Raw genomic sequence first — 19,659 nt, forward strand, 5'->3', positions numbered from 1 at the left:
AGCAAAGTATCAAGCGAGAGAATTATTTGACAGAACTTCAAAATCGGATGATGATGATAACAGTGAGGCACTTTAATAATCAAGTAATTGGTTTAAAAATAAACAATAAATAACACTTAATTTTAGACAAGGGGTGAGAAGAGGGGCGGGGCGCGAAGTACTGTAGGCGATTCTTCAGATTATTGGTTGACGTGACAAGCGCCCTCATACGGCAATGTAGAGAGAAGAAAAACAAGATGGCCGCGCCCATGGGGAAACAACTTTCTGTGTGCAGTTCGCAATGTTTGCTTCAAATTCGGCTTCTATTTCGACTAAAGAGATGTTTTAGCCAGCACCTTGTCTTGGTGAGTACCTTGGAATTAAGTTATACAATTTTTAAGTTTGGCCGTGTGATGTCTTTTGATGAAAAACTAGCAAATAATGTTTATTTAAAAAAAAATTAATTAATGCAGCAGACGTCGACGACATCGACAATCAATAATTTATAAATCATTATCGATCACTGAATTCCATACGGAAAGTTAACCTTATATTTATACAAAATATGTTATTGAAATGCAGGATTTTATGTGTAAACACATGTCAGGTCGAGTGAACTCTGGACCGTCGAGTTGTCCCAGCAACGGTCGAGTTGTCCGACGGATGAGTTGTCCGACATCCGAATGCCAAAGCGTTAGATCAAACGATCAGCAGACACGTACCAGCAGAGAGAATGGGTTAACTTTCCGTATGGTGCCACCACTTTTTCAATCATTTTTAACAAAAAAGGATATCTCGGCGTCATGTCATTGAGGTACATTAGAATTTAGATACTAAATTATTTCATATCCAATGAACAAGTGGTGGCGCCATATATGGAAACTTTTCCAAATATAAATAATTATAATGTTTTGAATCACATGATCATTGGATAACCCCCTCCAACTCTTCCTCCATGAGCAGGTGCAATCGGTAAATCAAAAGGCGCGGTAGTTTTATTTATTTAATTTTACCGAATACACATTTATTAAGTTAAATTAAGCATGTTAAAGACAGTGGACACTATTGGTTATTGTCAAAGACTAGTCTTCACAGTTGGTGTATCTCAACATATGCATAAAATAACAAACCTGTGAAAATTTGAGCTCAATCGGTCGTCGAATTTGCAAGATATTAATGAAAGAAAAAACAGCCTTGTCACACAAAGTTGTGTGCTTTCTGATGCTTGATTTCAAGACCTCAAATTCAAAACTTGAGGTCTCAAAATCAAGTTCGTGGAAAATTACTTCTTTCTCGAAAACTACGTCACTTCAGAGGGAGCTGTTTCTCACAATGTTTTATACCATCTATCTCTCCCCATTACTTTTAATCAAGAAAGATTTTATGGTGATAAATATTTTGAGTAATTACCAATAGTGTCCACTGCCTGTAAAGTCTGCCAATTGATTGGAACCGCTCGACGGTCCTACTACTTGCCGTCAACTCGCCGACTTGCCGTCAACTCGCCGTCAACTCATTTTCGTGCCGTCAACTCATTAAATTTACATGAAAAATCTATAAAAAGGGGGCACGGAAGTGTTAAGTCTGGGCTAAACTACATATTTCTCATGGTTTTCGGTACAAATTCATTCACAAAAACGACTTTGTGTTGATAAAAAAAAAGTACCAATTATTGACATCTTGGGCCAAGACTAATCATTGTGAAAAAGCAAGATGGCGGCCGACAGTTTTTTGGCTTCGAGAATTTTTTTTCACGAGAAAAAAAAATCAATTTTTATTCCGAAATATGACCTAAAACTTACGCGAATGCTCTTTGAGCTGATACTTTACAGTTCTATGCTTCTTTTGTGGATTTTAAATGTATATTGGAGGAGTTGACGGCGAGTTGACGGCGCAAGTGAGTTGACGGCGAGTTGACGGCAAGTAGTAGGACCCCCGCTCGAAGCATATGACCATGATGACTGAGCTAACTGGCAACAAGCATTCTAGCAAGTCATTGTAGTACCAAAAATTTATTCAAATCTTGCAAATGGCTTCTCGAAAAGTCATTCCTTTTAACTGTTTTGCTTTTATCTATTTTTGCTCAAGCAGCAACAAGCCGGCAGGGATGGAGGAAATTCTACCCCTGGCCAAGCTGCTGTGAAAGCACTTCCCAAGAAGTGGCCGATTGCAGGAGTCAAGCAAGTTATCCTGGTGGCTTCTGGCAAGGGAGGAGTTGGTAAATCTACCACAGCGGTCAATCTTGCCCTTGGAATAGGAGCTGTTAAGAGGGTGAGTGATAGAGTTTCTTGCCTTTCCCCCAAAAAGAATGAACAATTATATTAAATGTCTGTTTGGCATGGATGAGTGACTTACAATTGCTGTCAGACTGATCCATATGGCACCAACCGAAGCACACACCAACTTCTCCCCTTGTTGTTATTATTATTGGTTCATTAAAAATTCAAAAATCGCAGCCCAAGGGCTGAATTGAAATTAAATGTTATTCAACAAGATATACATATAAAAATATTTAAAAAAAAAATTCTTGACAAAAAACAACAACTTGGATTCCAGCTCCATTAAAAACCAGACCTTGGTGACCGTCAGTGGCTCAGAATTCCTCAAAGGGTACCTGGTTCAAAATCATGACACTTGTTTTTAACGGCACTGGATACCTTTGGCAATTGTCAAAGACCAGTCTTCTCACTTGGTGTATCTCAACATGGACACAAAATAACAAACCTGTGAATTGGTCGTCGAAGTTGCAAGAGAATAATGGAAAAAAAAACACTCTTGTCACACAAGTTGTGTGCTTTTAGATGCTTGATTTCGAGACCTCAGCTGAGGTCCCTAAAGCAATTAAAATATTTTAGTGAGAAATTTATTCTTTCTCAAAAACTACATTACTTCAGAGCCGGGGAGCCGTTTCTCACAATGTTTTTTATATCAATAGCTCTCCATTGCTTGTTACCAAGTCAGATTTTATGCTAACAGTTATTTTGAGTAATTACCAATAGTGTCCAGGGCCTTTATGTTTCTTAACAATGAGGCTCCACAATACCTCACTGAGGCATTCTATATCCAGGATCCACTACTCTGCCTACAGTCTGCACTCAAATGTTAATTGTTAAAATCAATAGCTGCAGTGCCTTTTCCAAGTCATCTTTTATGGTCACTAATCTACGGCAACCATTTGAGTTCAAATTGTCATGGGTTTGATGTTTTGTGCATTATGTTAAAGGAACACGTTGCCTTGGATCGGTCGAGTTGGTCTTTGAAAAGCGTTTGTAACTGCTTGTTATAAAATGCATATGATTAGAAAGATATTTTAAAAGTAGAATATACGGTAATGTTTACAAAAGTATCACTCGAAATTGCGTGGTTTTCCTCTTACCTCGTCGTCAAACACGGTCGGCCATTTATGGGAGTCAAATTTTTGACTCCCATAAATGGCCGACCGTGTTATTTCGCAAAGTTAAAGGAAAACCACGTAATTTCGAGGCAAATATGTGTGGATCATTGTATTCTACTTTTACAACATCTTTCCAACCATATGCATTTTATAACAAATGGTTACAAAACGCTTTTTATAGACCAACTCGTCCGATCCAAGGCAATGTGTTCCTTTAAGGATGCACACTGGTCTTTGACACTTTCCACAACTTTTGTGTAATAGTATTAAAATAATGTTGTTGTTTTTTTGTTGTTTTTATTCCAGTCGGCATCAGTTGGTCTGTTAGATGCAGATGTATATGGGCCTTCCATACCTCGGATGATGAACCTCAGTGGAAAGCAGCCAGAACTTACAAAAAGTAAATCCAAACTCTCTCTCTGATTATCCCTTTGTTATGAAGGCACTAGACACTATTGGTGTTTACTCAAAATAATTGTCAGCACAAAAACTTACTTGGTAACGAGCAATGGAGAGCTGTTGATAGTACATAAATATTGTGAGAAACAGCTTCCTCTGAAGTAACGTAGTTTTTGAGAAAGAGAAAAAATGTTCACTCATGTATTCAAAGACTTAAAGCCTGAAGCTTTTTTTAGGCATCTGAAAGCACACAAATTTGTTTAATAAGGATATTTTTTCTTTCACTATTCCCTTGCATTTTTCGAAGACCAATTGAGTCAAAATTTTCACAGATTTGTTATTTTGTGCATATGTTGATAACACCAAGTGAGAATACTGGTCTTTGAGACAATTACCACAGGTGGCCAGTGCCTTAAAGAAACAACCTCATTCATAATATTTCTTTATATTGTTTCAAGGGAAACTATGTGGGTAAATTTTAAACAAACTTTGAGTTGAACAAAGACAATTTGACTAGAGTTGGACTTGAACCTAGGACCTCCATTTTAGCATGCAAAATAAAAAAATTGAGCTGTCTAGCCCTATAATGGCGATATCTTTGTGTTAATTTACAAATGGTTTAGTACTACTGTTTTTGATTGTCTGATTTTTCTCATCATTGCAGACAACTTGATAAAGCCATTACAGAATTTTGGAATTTCATGGTAAGTTACCTGCGATATTTGTTCATAGTGCATTACGAAGAACTTATGAATACTTCAAAACAACATAAATACAGTCAACTAAAAGTGCATTAGTTGGCAAGCTAAGCAAAACCCACCGAGCTCTCATTTCAAAAAGGGCTTTAGTGTTGACCGGTTTCATACTACTAAACTATAAGTTATCACACAAGCGCGAATGGAATACGAACAAATATATCGCTTCTGCGTCCCATATCCAATGAGGTCGAAGGCCAAGTTGAATGGGCACAGACGCGCTATATTTTGTCATACAAGTATTCAACAAGCCTGCGTGTTATAACGAATTTATCTTCCAGTCTCACGTTCAACGCGCAAAATTTTAAATTTTAGAACCTTGTTTCGCGACGAAAAGCATGCACGTGCACAAAGTTTAAAATGTTATTTTTGCACTGTCCGTATGCGGAGCATGACGCATTGACGCTCACAATACGCAGTTTGCAATATAAAAACTGGGAGTACATGTAGGTTATATATAGCTTTTGATACCACCCTCAAGTTTGAGTATCTTATAGATGGATAAGCGCATACTGGAAGCCAATTGGTGTTGGCATCCAGTTTACTTGGACTTCTCTTGATTGATTTCATTGTTTTATAATGATGCAGCATGTCCATGGGATTTCTTGTGGATGAGAAGGCACCCATCGTATGGAGGGGTTTGATGGTCATGTCTGCTATACAGAGACTTGTTCGACAGGTAAGGAACCATGTGTCAATAGAGGGGGTAAGGGGGAGAATACCCACGCGTTAGGCATGAAATGAGGTGCATGCTGGTCTAGCTAGAGATCATGTTTAATTCCTAACAGTTAGCAGTTGCAAAATGGGTACTTGCGAAAAGGAGTGAGGGGGGGGGGGGGCTGGTCACAATGGATGGTTGGAGGGGAAGGGGCTGGCCACTATGGGTCAATAAAGGGGGAAGGGGAGCTAGAAACTTTCAATGGGTGACTGCTCTATATTCCGACACCCCTATGTTCCGACACCCCTATGTTCCGCCACCCCTATATTCCGACACCCCTATGTTCCGACACCCCTATGTTCCGACACCCCTATGTTCCAGCACCCCTATGTTCCGACACCCCTATGTTCCGACACCCCTATGTTCCGCCACCCCTATGTTCCGACACCCCTATGTTCCGCCACCCCTATGTTCTGCCACCCCTATGTTCCGACACCCCTATGTTCCGACACCCCTATGTTCCGCCACCCCTATATTCCGACACCCCTATGTTCCGCGACACCCCTACATTCCGACAACCCAAACACCCCTATGTTCATGGCCGAGCGGTCAAGAGCACCGGATTCAAGCTCTGGTGTTTGATCAGCAGAGTGTGGGTTCGAATCCCGGTCGTGACACTTGCTACGTACAATTGGGGAGGTAGTGCTTTCTGCTCTACTGGCCAGGCTGCTTCAGACTGACGATACCCAAACCTACATCCGTATGGACTGTAAAAGGGGTAACCCTGATTCAGCCCTAGGAGTAGGTGGCAACGGCCTCTGGAAAAAACTAGTTGTAGCCGCCACCTTGAAGTGGCCTTCAGGCTTTGTGTGTCTGGCGACCTGCATACAACATTTTTTTTTTTAAATTAAAAAATATTGCCAGTGGACCACTGCTAATGGAGAATGGTGACTTTCTATACTTTTTTTCCCCTCCAGGTTGCTTGGGGTCCCCTTGATTACCTCATAGTGGACATGCCCCCTGGGACAGGAGACGCCCAACTTTCAATGTCACAGCTCATACCAATATCAGGTAGGGGGGAAAAAATATATTTTAGGGCGTGCTGAATTAAGGGGCTTTGATAACTTTTGTTGATCAAGTTTTTGCCCATGACATGAATCCCTGCTCACTCACATTGTGAATGAATATGTCAGAATATAATTCACATCTGTAGAAGTTTCAGCCTCATCAGTTGTCAAGTTTCTGAGAAAAAGAGGTGCAAATCACAGAGCAATGTTTTCAGGAGAGTGGCGTAAATCCGTTGTACACTTAAAGTGCCTCATGCTACAGTACTTCAGCAAGTTATATTTTAAGGCAAGCTTTCTACCATCATTATGTTTAAACCTTGTAATTTGAATGTTAATCTCTGAACGTTTGTGTTTTTTTTTTACAAAAGTACCCAAACCCTTTAAGCTACAAATTTTGTAAAATTAATGTACAAGAAAGAGGAATTAATCTTTGATAATTTTTCTTCAGGGGCGGTAATTGTATCAACCCCACAAGATATTGCTTTACTGGATGCCAGAAAGGGAGCTGAGATGTTTAAAAAAGTTGATGTACCGGTGAGTAATCTTGTCTGTAAAGCTGTAAGGCTGTAGCTTGGTCACCATGTTAATGTATCTTGAAGCATAGGTTGCCCTTAGAAACACCCTTAGCAACAGCCAATTTTGACTTGATCTAACTCCACTTATGCTGGGTCACAAGAGGGCACAATTTAGAGTAAACAACTCATAATCTGTATTTCTATCTACTGTATTTTAGCATTTTGTTTCGTCCTTCGTATGGGATGCAAAGCTGTAGGTATCGTGTGTTATGTAATTCATGTAAAACAGTAAATTTATCGTAATGAGAAGGGGGGGCATGGTCTCGCAGCAATATGCCCACCTCAACTTGTGTCCCTTTCAAGGTGGTGTATGGTTGTTTCATAAGCTCCAGCCAATTGATATTGCGTCGCCTGGAGTGTCAAGAATAACTTTTGGGAGTGACTTATTAGTTTTCTTGTTAAAAGGTGGGTCAGTTTATGAGATTAAAGTTTAGGAAAGTCAAACTGAAACTTAACATTTGCATTCTAATTTCAAATTGAAAATAAAGCTTAGTGATATTTGTTTTGTGTTGATATTTAAGGTGCTTGGAATTGTGCAGAACATGAGTGTGTTTCATTGTCCAAACTGTGGTCACCAGAGTCATATATTTGGTCATGATGGAGCCACAGCGACTGCCAATGACATGGGATTGGATATATTAGGTAAGTTTATTAAAAATATTTGCATTTATATTCCATCATTGTAATGTAGTGTTGTCATGCTTGTGCTAAAATAGTCGTAGACAGTGCTCATGTTTTTGTGATCAACCATATACGATGTTTTTGTGATCAACCATATACGTGGAATAACATACTGTACCTGTGAAAACATGGGCTTTATCTGCCGTGCAAACCAGGAAAAAGTTGTGAAAAACCATGACAAATTTTCAGCATGTAAACACATTGTCCTTAACTTTGGTTTCAACAACCGAAATCTGGTTGTTTTTTTTAGCCTTTCTGACAGCTTTCTCGAATATGACTTTCAGAGGGAAATATTTCAGAGAAAAAAAACAGGCTCTTACGTAAACTCATAACCAGTAAGCTTTCAGATGGAAAATAAACAGTTTTGGCTTTTATCCTTAAGCAAGGATATTTTTATTAACTTCTTGAAAGATAGGGTCTATCTTATAAAACACAGGCATATTTGCAGCATTTTGCGACACAGCACCTTATAAACCATTCATGGTGCTATGTGTTGAATATGCATTAAGTATCCATACGTCATAGTGATCCTTGACCTGCTGTGTTGATTACAATACATGTCCCAACATGGCGATGTCTCATACTTGAAACGGGTAGCTCCACATACATGTAGGAAAATACTGACTGCACATAGGGACCTCTCGCGATGATATGTGACTAAGAATGGTCTCATCTTTTTAAACTGGGTTGTTCAACATTTGAACTTTTTGTCAGTTTTCTGTATTATCTAGATTCTTTAATAAGGTTACTGTGTAATACTTTGCTTTGTACTGAGTATACAGTGCTAACACACATCGGTGTATGGGTAAAAAAAAAAAAAAGTAAATTTGTCTGGTCGAGACTTTTATTGTTGTTCTTTTCCCGTGCCTTGCAGCGGAATCTTTCTGTTTTTTTTATTGTTTTTGCGCGATATAAATTTTTCTTTATTATTATTATAGGTGACATTCCTCTTCACATCAGCATCAGAGAGTCATCCGATAATGGGCGGCCCATTACAGTCTCCGACCCTAGCAGTCCACAGGCGGTGGCTTACAGACAACTCGCTCAAAAGGTTCTTGAAAAGTTGCCCGAATATAAAGACCCTATACCTCCTAGTTGATGATGATTTAAGTGTAAGTTTACCAATTATTTATGATAAATGCAACACAATCATGTGTCAATGCAGCACTTTGACAGTCTTTTCTAAGTCTTTGACAGTGTGCACGCTCTAGTGTATATACTGTTCTATTGCTTCAGTGTTAGACTTGGGAAGCAACTCCCAAAATGGCAAAGAAGTTCAGACCCAAATTTTGTGGCTCTGCTTTCTGTAAGCAAACAATCTTCGCTTACTGAAGCAGTGAATTCTGTGCTTACAGTTTTGTGCATTCTGTGCATGAAATACTGGCCCATTTCGCCTCTGTCACACCTGGGTAAATCAACTTTCAAAATGGCAAAGATTGTAATGGCCCAAATTTCATGGTTCTGCTTTCTTTAAGCAAAGAATTTGCGCTTAGGGAATCAGTGAATTCTGTGCTAACATCAAATGTATTTCACAGGTAAGCAGGGAATTTATGCTTGTGCGCGGTCCACCTTACTAGGCAACTTCTTTTCCTTACTCTTGACATATTTATGATCATTTCAAAGTGTATGCTCTCTGCACAGATTCAAAACAAGTTTCATTTATAGTTTTCAAGTGCACTGTTAACCATTTGAATCTCAACCCAATGAAACGACAGTTGTTGATTCACAGAGCTAATTGCCTCAATGCCTCACTACAAATTTGTATCCCCGCCAAAAAGTGCACTTCCCTTCCCCTGAATCTTCCAGGCCCGTTTCTGCAAACATGTATGCTCTAATTTAATCATTCGGATGAGAGAAATCCTTAAGATAATTCTTTAAACACATTTGTTGACAATTCTGCCCCCACCATCCATATTTTGAGGTAATCAAACAAAATAAATAAAGACTACTTTCAAACAAAGGTTTCTGTTTACATACAATGGTTTTTATTATGTGCCTCAGAAATTTAACTTCATGAAATTAACTTCCATAATCCAGTGGTTTTTTAATAAGTTTTACATTTTGTAGTTTTTGTTTGGTATTGTCCCGGTGTCCATGTGGTTTGGATTTATGATCAGAACCCAGTGAATGGGAGGTCTGGTTGGGGCGCCCTCTCTAGTGACGCTTGTTGCGTGGGGCACGCTTCTTCCTCATTGGAATCACTGGCTTCTGGCTGCGGAGGATGGCGCTAGCTCTTCGCAGTGCAGACTGAAAGGAACAAAATAAGCAATACTTTGTGTTAACTTTATCAGGGGTGAGAATCCTTGCGGACAAAAACGTCTGAAACAATTAGCATCTCAGGTTCAGCAAGGCTTGTTGAAATCATAGAATTTCAAACTTTTGGTAACCCCTAAAGTTTTGAATATTAAGGAGTTCATGGGAACAGTATGCCTAGCACTTAAGAAGTAGACCAAAGAGCACGATTTTTTTCTGATAAAAAAATAACAGGTTTTTTTTCACAAGGCAGACAACCACAAATCCGATTATAGCCTGACATTTTCCATATCTACTTTACACATTGTAAAGCTGTTCAGTTTCTGCTATTTCATCCACTTTAAATTGCCATATTTTTTTATCGTACACTTCTTGTTTCAGCGCTTAAGAAACCTGGTATTAAGCGCTTTATAAATGCATGTTATTATTATTATTTTAGAAAAATGTGCAGTCAAAAGGATGTATAGTAAATTATCTTGCTCAAGGAAACAAGTACCACCACTGGGACCCAAAAACCCACACTCTACTGATCAGAGACACCAGAGCACGGGTGCGGCTCTCCTAACAACTTGGCCATGACAAATCTTCTTGGCATTTAACTTACATTCTTGATGTCCCTGCGGTACTTGTTCTTCTTGAGGATGTGACGGATTGAGGTGAGGGTACGGCGTGCGTCCTTCTTCAACTCTACGCGGTTGAACTGCTTGATGGGCTTGTTGCGTGCTAAAACGAAAAAGCAACAAAACGTTGATAAGACTAACGTGTAAACATGCATGTTGAAACATCTTCTCACAATTTTAGGTTTGAGTCCTATAGATCCAAGTTTTCCAGTCCAGGCGAAAATTCTTGGGGGTCATGGCCTCTGTTGCCCTGGAGCTGCTTAGCAATAAATTGCAGAACTTAGCAGTCAAAAAATGTTCATGTGGTATGGTAGTTTTGCTGGTAACCTTATTCTGTTTTTAAGCATTGTTTTGTTGTGCTTAGCTACTTTTTTTATACATGAAATTGGGACTGGAAGTGGCACTGGTTCCCCTTGAAAAGTTTCCCAATGCCTTTCCAATTTTCCAATGGAAGTGCCCTTTGCAAAATCAAAATGGCCTCGCTCTCTCAAAGAAAAAATTCAGGGCCAGCAATTGTCATGCATGTAAGCAGTCACAGAGTAACCAAGGTAAGTTCACAAAGAGAACCACCTCATTCTGTCCTAGCCACTACTCTCCTTGAGCCAAACTCACTGCAGTCGACTCACTTGATTGAAACTGCTGTATACATCAAGTTATAATCTTAGGATTGAAAAGGGACTGTAATTCACATTTGTTAATGAACTCTTTCGAGGTCGTTAAAGACATCCCTTGTACGTACCTCCTTTGATTTTCTTGGTGACGAGAACGACACCCTTGCCATCCTTGGTTGCCTCGATTCCAACAGTCTACAGAAAAGAAAAAAAATGGAAAACAAGAAATGTAATTCTAATTTTTGTCATCATTTTTGTTGCTCTTCTTAACTGTTGTTATTGATTTTCCTCAGAGTTATTTTTTTTTTTTTTAAATAGTAGGTAATGGCTGAGTGATTCAAGTTCTGGTGGTCGATTAATTGGTGTGTGGGTATGAATCCCGGCCATGACACTTGAGCACGACACTCAACTACAATTGCTTCTCTTCACCCAGGGGGTTAATGGGTACCTGTGAGGGCAGAGATGGTTCTTGAGATTGGTTTACATTTATTGTGCTACATATTCTGCAGCACAGGCCATATTCTCTCGAGGGAGATGAGATGATTCAAGGAATAAAATAAATGACCCACTATCCGGGGGGTAATAATTCTTGAGTGTTATGAATGTTACCGAATGACAGATTTGAGCGCTTTATTTACAGCCATAGATATTGTTATTTAGTACAAACCTTGTCGTGGATGAGTCCATTGAACTTGAAGGTGTTTTTGCACTTCAGGTTGTTAGGCTCCTGCAGATCAAACGAAGAATTCAAACATCAATAATGTACAGATTGAACATACAGATCGAACAATCGGATAAACAAAAACACTGCAATTAATGCACCTTTTTTCAGAAGGGGGGGGGAGGGGATTCAATATTTTGACTTGATATTGTGTGGTACTGGGTTTCAATCATTTAAATGTAGACTGTGAAGGACTAATGCTAGGTACCAAAACACAAATTTTTATAATTATAGTGGTAATTTATTGAATTTGAATTGCGCTCTCTCCAGGACGTACAGAATGTTAAGGACGACGGACGTTGCATGTTTAGGACATAACTTACACAGCTGAAGGTGTGACCCTGTCCCTTCCTCAAGAAGCAAGAGTTGTTGCGGATAATGCTCCACTGGACATGGGGCGACGCGTTATTCATGGTTGCTCAATTCTAAAATAAACAATATTTGAAGATCATTTAAAGAAACATTACATAATTGGCAAGAAAAAAACTGTGAAGATTGCAGATTTACACAAAACTTACGCGGGGGGGTCTAATGCGGTGATGATAATAGAAAACATCCCTTGGCTTGACGAAGTATTTCCGTCTGAAATGTCATATTTGATGAGAAATAAATCAAACTTATTTCATGTTTGGAAATGGAGTTATTGCTCGGTGATTGTTTTATTCGGGTTCTTAATGCAACATGCGTAAAAAACTGTGAACCGTTTTTCACATTTTCAATCATCATGATGCACAATTACGTTGGGGGTGGGGTAAATTTACTTTATCCAGACATGTACATATCTACACGGTACTTTTTATTGATTATGCAAAGGGGCCTGCTCAATCAATCGTCTTTCTTTTTTTTTTTCTTTTTCCAATTCTCAGTCAATAATTCTGTAAAATTTTACTTGATTTATTTTTTTTTAGGTAAAATTTCGTATCCGGCCAATTTATTAAATAAACTAGAGACATTAAAATCTTATTTACTCTAATGTGGTTTTCCTTTCAATAACTACATGCGTGAAAAAAGTGGTGGCAGGATACGGACAACTTTCCAAAGTATGGTTTGTCGTACGTCCGAAAACTGGGCAAGATTTACCGATTTACACGAGTTACACAAAAATTTGCCGATGTGCAAACTTTGCCTCGTCAGAAATGTTTACAAATACCCTTCTTTTAAATACTTCAGACAGTAATCTGTAATAAAGAAGATTCCTTGGTATTTATTGGTAGATTATAATTATTATGTTTAATAGAAAATTTATTCAAAATGGTATTAAATAATGATTATTTTAATGGCTTTAGTCCGCACATGTACTCGCCTTTTCACGGTCCGCAACGAAAAGGATCAGTCTGGAGTCCGGAACGACGAAATCCGTGTCCACTGAACGTGGCTGTGTGCACTTTGCGATAGGACGTGGTATATTGGCGGGGACCATACAACCACATGTTTCACTCTGACCACGAGAGGGCGGTATTTCACATCTCAGCTATCAAAACTGGAAAACAACATCCCTGGGACAGCTGTAATTCAGGTAAAAAGCCCACATGTTATTACTTTTAAACATAGCATTTCAAAGTTTGTCACCCTTAGTTTGATGTTTTGCGTTAGTATGTGGGGAAATTGGGATTAATATGTGGGTAACTTAGGCATGATTCCCATGAACATGATGAACTGCAAGTGCAAGCAGTCGGCGGTTGGGGGGAAGAAATTTCTTCCTCCATGGGGCGGGGGGGGGGGGGGAACCCCAACCCTAACTAACCCTGTGGAGTGGCCCTGTATTCTATCATAAATAATTGTACCGATTAGGTTTTCAGTCCCGCCCTGACCCCCTTAAAACTACAATCAAATACTAGCCAATAATATATTACTCTTTGAAGAAAAGTAAGCTGTGCTGCATGCAATACCAATCCCCAACTGACTATTGAAAATAAAAAAATAAATACTGTTAAATTTAGACTATATTGTAACCATGGAGGAAGTTGTAACCTCCTCCCGACCCACAGCACTCCCAAACTGAAGGTACAATTCTTTTAATTAATTTTTAATATTTTTGAAAACATTACAAGCCTACTTGTATTCTCAGTTGCAGCAGAGCATGTCTGTTACTGCTGACAACGCAATTTGTTTCCGTCCTGTGACCTTTTGACAATACCAGCGGGTATTCTATTGTCAAAAGGTCACGGGAGATAAACAAATTACGTTGTCAGTAGTAACGGACATTAGGCCTATATTTGCAAAAAATTAAAATAACTTCGGAAATATTTTCATGGTTTATAAAATATTCTTCTCGGACCTTCTTCTCCATCATCATAGAACAAAATGCTCCCCACGGACTCGGACAATGTTCAAAATACTACAGATCTGCTGGGAGAGCATCTGTACGCCAAGGTTGAGGAGTTATGCCCACAGAACGCCGAACATGTCACTGGTATCCTGCTTGAAGCTGGTCACCAAGAGGTGACGCGGATGTTACAAGAAGATGCTCTGCTGAGGAGGCGAGTGAAGGGAGCTCAGAGGGTCATTCACGAGGAGTGAGTGCTTTGTCCAGTAAACTCACTCTAGGCCTTGGCGACTAGTGAAATTTACTACTCGACTAGTCGCACATCAAATATTCCCGACTACGACACTAGTCGCAACTAATTTTTAATTCTCATGATGCATTGTGGCAATGGTTACCGCAAGCGCAATATAGTAAAATTCAAGCTGAAAGGATTGAAGGATTGTGTCACTGATGTCTGATTGTGTTTTTTAAGTAAATTATGTTATTGTGAATAGTCTTGAGCGACACAATTGGTTCACCAAATAGGTTGTCGCCACTATTTTTGTTGTAGTCGTGGCAGCATGATTAACCGAGAAGTTGAAAAACTACCATGATACTAGTCGCCTGGCAGGCCTATTAAAGCCACTGGACACCTTTTGTAATTGTCAAAGACCATATTCTCACTTGGTGTATCCCAACATGTGCATAAAATAACAAGCCTGTGAGAATTTGGGCTCAATTGTGCATCAAAGTTCCAAGAGAATAATGACAGAAAAACACCCTTGTTGCACACATTTGTGTTCTTTCAGATGCCTAATAAAAGGCTACAGGCCTGAAGTCTTTTAATATTTGATCGAGAAATTACATTCTTTCTCAAAAACTATACTTCAGAGGGAGCTGTTTATCACAATGTTTTATACTATCAACAGCTCTCCGTTGCTCATTACCAAGTAAGCTTTTTTTATGCTTACAAATATTTTGAGTAATAACCAATAGTGTCCGGTGCGTTTGAAGAATTTTTTTTTTTTTTCCAACACTGTAAAAACTAAGTAACACTGTGTGGAAGTGTGTAAGTCCACGTAGTGTTTCAAGTCCCTACATTATGTGGACTGCTCAGGTCCACCCTTTATATAAAAATGTTTAAACACCACCACAGAACTCCCATGCATGTACTCAGCAACATGTTCAAACATAATAATAATAGCGGGATTTATATAGCGCCATTCCATCTAGATCATGGCGCTAGCAAGCAAAGCAGATAAAGATAAATAATGGTCATACTGGAAACAGGTGAGTTTTTATATATTTTTTAAAAGTCGAAACCGTGTCAAGTGTTCATCAACATACATTATAAGAGATGTTAAATTTGCATCGGGGACGAAGAATATTAATTTTGGTTTTTACCCATATACACCAATGTGTGTTAGCACTGTATATTCAGTACTTTCCCGAGTCCTGTGAAAAAAATATCACAGGCATGTTACTTGGGTGGGAATCGAACCCACGACCTTTGCACTTCTAGAGCAGTGTCATACCAACTAAGACTCACATGAAGCCTAAAATTGTATATAATTCGTTTTCTGTTTCACACAGAAGCTCTGCTTCCCCGCCAGAGGGTTACTTCCCTGTTCTAGATGAGAACGAGAAAGATAACTTAGGAGAGAAACTTTTCTTCAAGGTACAGGAACTTGATGCTCAACACTGCGCCAAAGTCACAGGTAAGGATTAGCTTGTACTATTTCAGAAGTTCAAGAGGCCCTTTAAAGTTTGTGCCAATAAGGGTTCAATCAAATGGGTTGTCTTGGACAACTGGTTAAGGGCATGGGAGTCAAAATCAGGGCCCAATTTCATGGCTCTGCTTACCATAAGCAAAGAATCAGCGCTTACAGATGCAGGGAATTCTGCGCTTACGTCAAGCATATTTTACGGAATTTTGGCTTGTGCGTGTGCGTAGTCCACGTTACTAGGCATTCTACGCTTACACAGTTAGCACAGAACTTTGGCGCTTGAATGGTGGTCCTAAGCGCAGAATTTGGCGATAACCAGAGCCATGAAATTTGGGCCCATCCAGGGGTTTGTGATCAGCAGTATGTAGGTTTGAGTTCCCGTTGTGGCACTTGTGTCATTGAGCAAGTAACGTTATCATTTCGTATGGGGCATTACTTTGTATTAGGATCGATAGTGCACATAAAAGAACCCAGAACACTTATCTTAGAAGAGTAGGGGTTAACCCTGTGTATCTGGTTCGTTTAATTAGTGTTTTACTTACGTTTTGATCTCAATCTTGAAGGGATGCTGCTGGAACTGGACCCAGACTCGATTCGGAATCTTCTCTCCTCACCTCAGGAGTTGAACCAAGCTGTGCAGAAAGCAACAGCAACGCTGCTCAACGAACATGATGGGTAAGAACCATTTATGTCATATCATAGTTCCAGTCCTGATACTTCACGGAGGCAACACAGACAATTGCCTCATCGGGTGCACTTTACCAAGGAGAAAACGCCTTGGTGCCCTTGCCCTTTTGAAAACGAAGCATACAGGCTCACTACATCCAAAACTTAGCAACAGACCTGGAATTATACGATGACCCAGAGGCAATTGCCCCGTGGCATGGCCTTAGTGCCCCTTTAAGTTTTCAATGGAGAAACATTTCTGCATTGAAGCGTTTCTCAGAATGTGTTTTCCAAGTAGGATTTTTCTTCATGGGCGGAAATAACCGCTCCGGATTTTTTACATCTCAAAAATGCTACCTCTAAAATTATTCCCCAAATTTGGAAACGGAGAAATGTCTCTCAGTTACGTTTCTGAGAAAGTGTTGTCCAATTATGGATTATCCTTGACATAACCGCTCCGGACTTTCGGCGATATCTCAAAAACACAACCACCCTTTCTCTACTCCTATTGGTGGAGAGCGCGTCACATGGGGTGTTTAAACATTTTATAATGACCAGCTGGAGCTGTTTATAATAAGCCGGCTTCCGCGTGTCGGGCGCACAAGATTATCATGTGGAACGCAATTCATAGCTATAGTAACAGCGAGTAATCTAAGCACGCATAATCTAAGCACGCATAATCTAAGCGCGCGCGTACACACAACGCACGCGCTTCAAACAGATTCTTCACAAAGTTTTTGAAAACAATATTTCAAACCTCGAATTGTATTTGTTAACGTTTTTTAACAAAAGTGTGGAATAAAAAGTAGTGACTCGTTCTTAAACGTTCGTTTAAAACCTTGTAGGGTAGTTGCCTTTATCACACGGCAATTCGACCCTGCCGGCTTTAAACGGCCATGTAAGAAGCCGTCGCTACTCTTTTATTCCCTTATTAAAGCAATGGAATGGTTCCAAAAACCCAAAAGTTTATTCTAACTTTATAATTATTTGCAATTTATTTTGCAGCTACCAGGTTCAAATTGATGAAGAGAAGCAAGAGTTGGGGGAGGAGTTATACTCAAAGATCGAAGACACGCATCCAGAACTTGCCTCAAAGATCACAGGTTAGTGAAAAAAAGTTGTTTTTGGGTCCTGTAAGAGCAATGGACTGTAAAAGGGGTAACCCTGTTTCAGCCCTAGGAGTAGGTGGCAACGGCCTCTGGAGTAAAATAATTGTAGCCCACACCTTGAAGTGGTCTTCCGGCCTTGTTTGTCAGGCGACTTGCATAACAAAAAATATATTTAAACAAATTAAAACAATGAGCATCTTGAGCATCAGGGCCCAATTTCATGGCTCTGCTTATACCGCTAATTTCTGTGCTAGCTGTGTAAAGTAAAGAATGCCTAGTGACGTGGAGTAGGCACGCGCACAAGCAAAAATTCACTGCTAGCCTGTGAAGTACCCTGCTTCCGTAAGCGCCAATTCTTTGCTTACGGTACGCAGTGCCATGAAATTTGGCTCTGGTGACCTACTCAAGGCTATGGTTAAAAGGAAGGTGTATGTTTCGTAATCGCAATTAAAATTAGTGGCAATGAAAACTTCATTGGTTGGAAGTATAGCAGCTTTTGGGAGTGTAACTCGTTTTGAGAATCATTTTACTCGAAGTAACAAGCTTAGGGAAAAAGATAAACAGCTTGAATCCCCCAAAATTTGAATCAGAGCTCCGTAGTTTTTTAGCCAACAGATTGTACTCGTAGGTATTTGGGTTTAGGTTTATTTTTGAATAATTATTACTTTAAGGTAACTAATAGCATTGCAGTTGCTCACAACAGGGACATTCTATTTTCCCCGAAGGTATGCTTTTAGAAATGGAAGTTACCCACCTACAGCATCTTTTGGATCACCCCTCTAAGCTAAATGAGAAGGTCCAACAGGCTGTGGAAGCATTACGGAAGGCAGCAATTCCTACTCAGTGAGTTTTTGTTTACATTTATAATTTATTTCTGTGAATGGGGTGGGTGGCTAACAAAAATCGATTTGAACAATCAGTTTAAAAATCAGCTTGTAATATTTCAGGATTAAAGATTTTTGTTATGCAAGTCACCAGACACACAAAGGCCTGAAGGCCGCTTCAAGGTGTGGGCTACAACTTTATTTTGTCAGGGGCTGTTGCCACCTTCTCCTAGGGCTGAAACAGGGTTACCCCCTTTACAGTCCATACGGATGTAGGCTTGGGTATCATCCATCAGAAGCCTGGCTGGCATAGCAGAAAGCACAACCTCCCAAACTATAGAACTGTCGAGTGTTCAATAATAATTATAAGAAGAAGAACACTTATAACACCCAGGTACCTGTCAAGTTTTGACGCACATGGTGCGAACTAAAATACAAACTAGAAATAATAACATGACTCTGTCATATTAATGGTTAGACTGCAGGACTTGCAATCACAAGGTTGTGGGTTTGAATACCCCAGCTAACAATGACTAGAATAAATATTGTCGTCTAGTTACTGAATTACAATTTCTTGATTTGTGTAGTTCATAATCATAGACGTTAAACCAATGTTTATATGAGAGAGATTGGCTGTTGCCAGCTTGGCATTTATACCCCCCTGTGGGAGTTTTCCGAATTTCCTTGACAGAAGAATATCTGAACAAACAAACAAACAAACAAACAAACAAACAAACACAAATAAGTAAAACTCATAATTTATTATAGCTATTTTAATAAAAATTGAACATAATAATACAAGGACTTAACAGTAATTTTGAGATGTATATGAGTATTTTTGGTAACTATAATCTTGTGTACAGTATTTTTTGTAAATTAACAGAACAACTTATTTAGCCAACAAAAAAGAAGTGTTTGAAATGTTACGGTTTATCAGTTCTGACCAATTGGTAGATTGTCACTTGTAGGTTATTTTTCCTGCTTTATTAAAAGCTCAGAACATGGCTTTGTTTTATAAAAAGAGAGTGGCAAAATTTGAGTGGGTAAGATATTTCGTAGATTATCTGTTGTATGCTCCTCTGACATGGTTGGTTGTTGTTAAAGGTAATGTCAAAGTTTGGTATTTGGTAATCAATCTTAAAGGCAGTGGACACTATTCGTAATTGTCAAAGCCCAGTCTTCTCATTAAGTGTATCTCAGCATATGCATAATATAACAAACCTGTGAAAATTTGAGCTCAATTGGTTTTCAACGTTGCGAGATAACTAGGAAAGAAAAAACACCCTTGTCACACGAAGTTGTGTGCTTTCAGATGCTTGATTTCGAGACCTCAAAGTCTAATACTGAGGTCTCAAAATCAAATTCGTGGAAAATT

General features: G+C 39.2%; 3 protein-coding genes across 4 annotated transcripts; 2 read left to right on the forward strand and 1 right to left on the reverse strand.

The window, feature by feature from the left end:
• The first annotated feature begins 245 nt into the window (after positions 1–245).
• Positions 246–9,383, forward strand: LOC117303426 (iron-sulfur protein NUBPL-like). Of its 2 annotated transcripts, none has more exons than XM_033787617.1 (9): positions 246–344; positions 2,068–2,250; positions 3,680–3,773; positions 4,437–4,476; positions 5,116–5,206; positions 6,163–6,256; positions 6,701–6,786; positions 7,349–7,469; positions 8,447–9,383. In XM_033787617.1, the coding sequence occupies exons 1-9, from the start codon at positions 249–251 to the stop codon at positions 8,605–8,607; spliced, it is 966 nt and encodes a 321-aa protein (XP_033643508.1). In that variant the 5' UTR covers positions 246–248; the 3' UTR covers positions 8,608–9,383. The 2 variants fall into 2 exon arrangements, with proteins under 2 accessions (XP_033643508.1, XP_033643510.1); XM_033787619.1 differs by having other exon boundaries at positions 2,071–2,250.
• Positions 9,384–9,470: 87 nt separating this feature from the next.
• Positions 9,471–12,135, reverse strand: LOC117303427 (60S ribosomal protein L28-like). Its single transcript, XM_033787620.1, has 5 exons — positions 12,037–12,135; positions 11,660–11,719; positions 11,121–11,187; positions 10,366–10,484; positions 9,471–9,755 (listed from the first exon to the last, which is right to left on the reverse strand). The coding sequence occupies exons 1-5, from the start codon at positions 12,124–12,126 to the stop codon at positions 9,663–9,665; spliced, it is 429 nt and encodes a 142-aa protein (XP_033643511.1). The 5' UTR covers positions 12,127–12,135; the 3' UTR covers positions 9,471–9,662.
• Positions 12,136–13,172: 1,037 nt separating this feature from the next.
• LOC117303049 lies at positions 13,173–18,489 on the forward strand. The gene is made up of 6 exons (XM_033787100.1): positions 13,173–13,229; positions 14,012–14,229; positions 15,552–15,676; positions 16,249–16,360; positions 17,357–17,454; positions 18,186–18,489. The coding sequence occupies exons 2-6, from the start codon at positions 14,018–14,020 to the stop codon at positions 18,305–18,307; spliced, it is 669 nt and encodes a 222-aa protein (XP_033642991.1). The 5' UTR covers positions 13,173–13,229; positions 14,012–14,017; the 3' UTR covers positions 18,308–18,489.
• Positions 18,490–19,659: the final 1,170 nt, after the last annotated feature.

Source organism: Asterias rubens, chromosome 19 (assembly GCF_902459465.1).
Source record: "Asterias rubens chromosome 19, eAstRub1.3, whole genome shotgun sequence".
NCBI lineage: Eukaryota > Metazoa > Echinodermata > Asteroidea > Forcipulatida > Asteriidae > Asterias > Asterias rubens.

Bases quoted from the DNA above. Each gene is read 5' to 3' on its own strand.
- LOC117303426 (XM_033787617.1), top strand. From the start codon at position 249: ATGGGGAAACAACTTTCTGTGTGCAGTTCGCAATGTTTGCTTCAAATT. The intron at 6,257-6,700 runs GTAGGGGGGAAA...ATTTTTCTTCAG, and splicing joins ACAGCTCATACCAATATCAG to GGGCGGTAATTGTATCAACC. The intron at 6,787-7,348 runs GTGAGTAATCTT...TTGATATTTAAG, and splicing joins TTAAAAAAGTTGATGTACCG to GTGCTTGGAATTGTGCAGAA.
- LOC117303427 (XM_033787620.1), bottom strand. From the start codon at position 12,126: ATGAATAACGCGTCGCCCCATGTCCAGTGGAGCATTATCCGCAACAAC. The intron at 11,720-12,036 runs GTAAGTTATGTC...TTTGATCTGCAG, and splicing joins AGGGTCACACCTTCAGCTGT to GAGCCTAACAACCTGAAGTG. The intron at 9,756-10,365 runs GTAAGTTAAATG...TGTTCCTTTCAG, and splicing joins ACCGCAGGGACATCAAGAAT to TCTGCACTGCGAAGAGCTAG.
- LOC117303049 (XM_033787100.1), top strand. From the start codon at position 14,018: ATGCTCCCCACGGACTCGGACAATGTTCAAAATACTACAGATCTGCTG. The intron at 15,677-16,248 runs GTAAGGATTAGC...TCAATCTTGAAG, and splicing joins ACACTGCGCCAAAGTCACAG to GGATGCTGCTGGAACTGGAC. The intron at 16,361-17,356 runs GTAAGAACCATT...TTTATTTTGCAG, and splicing joins CTGCTCAACGAACATGATGG to CTACCAGGTTCAAATTGATG.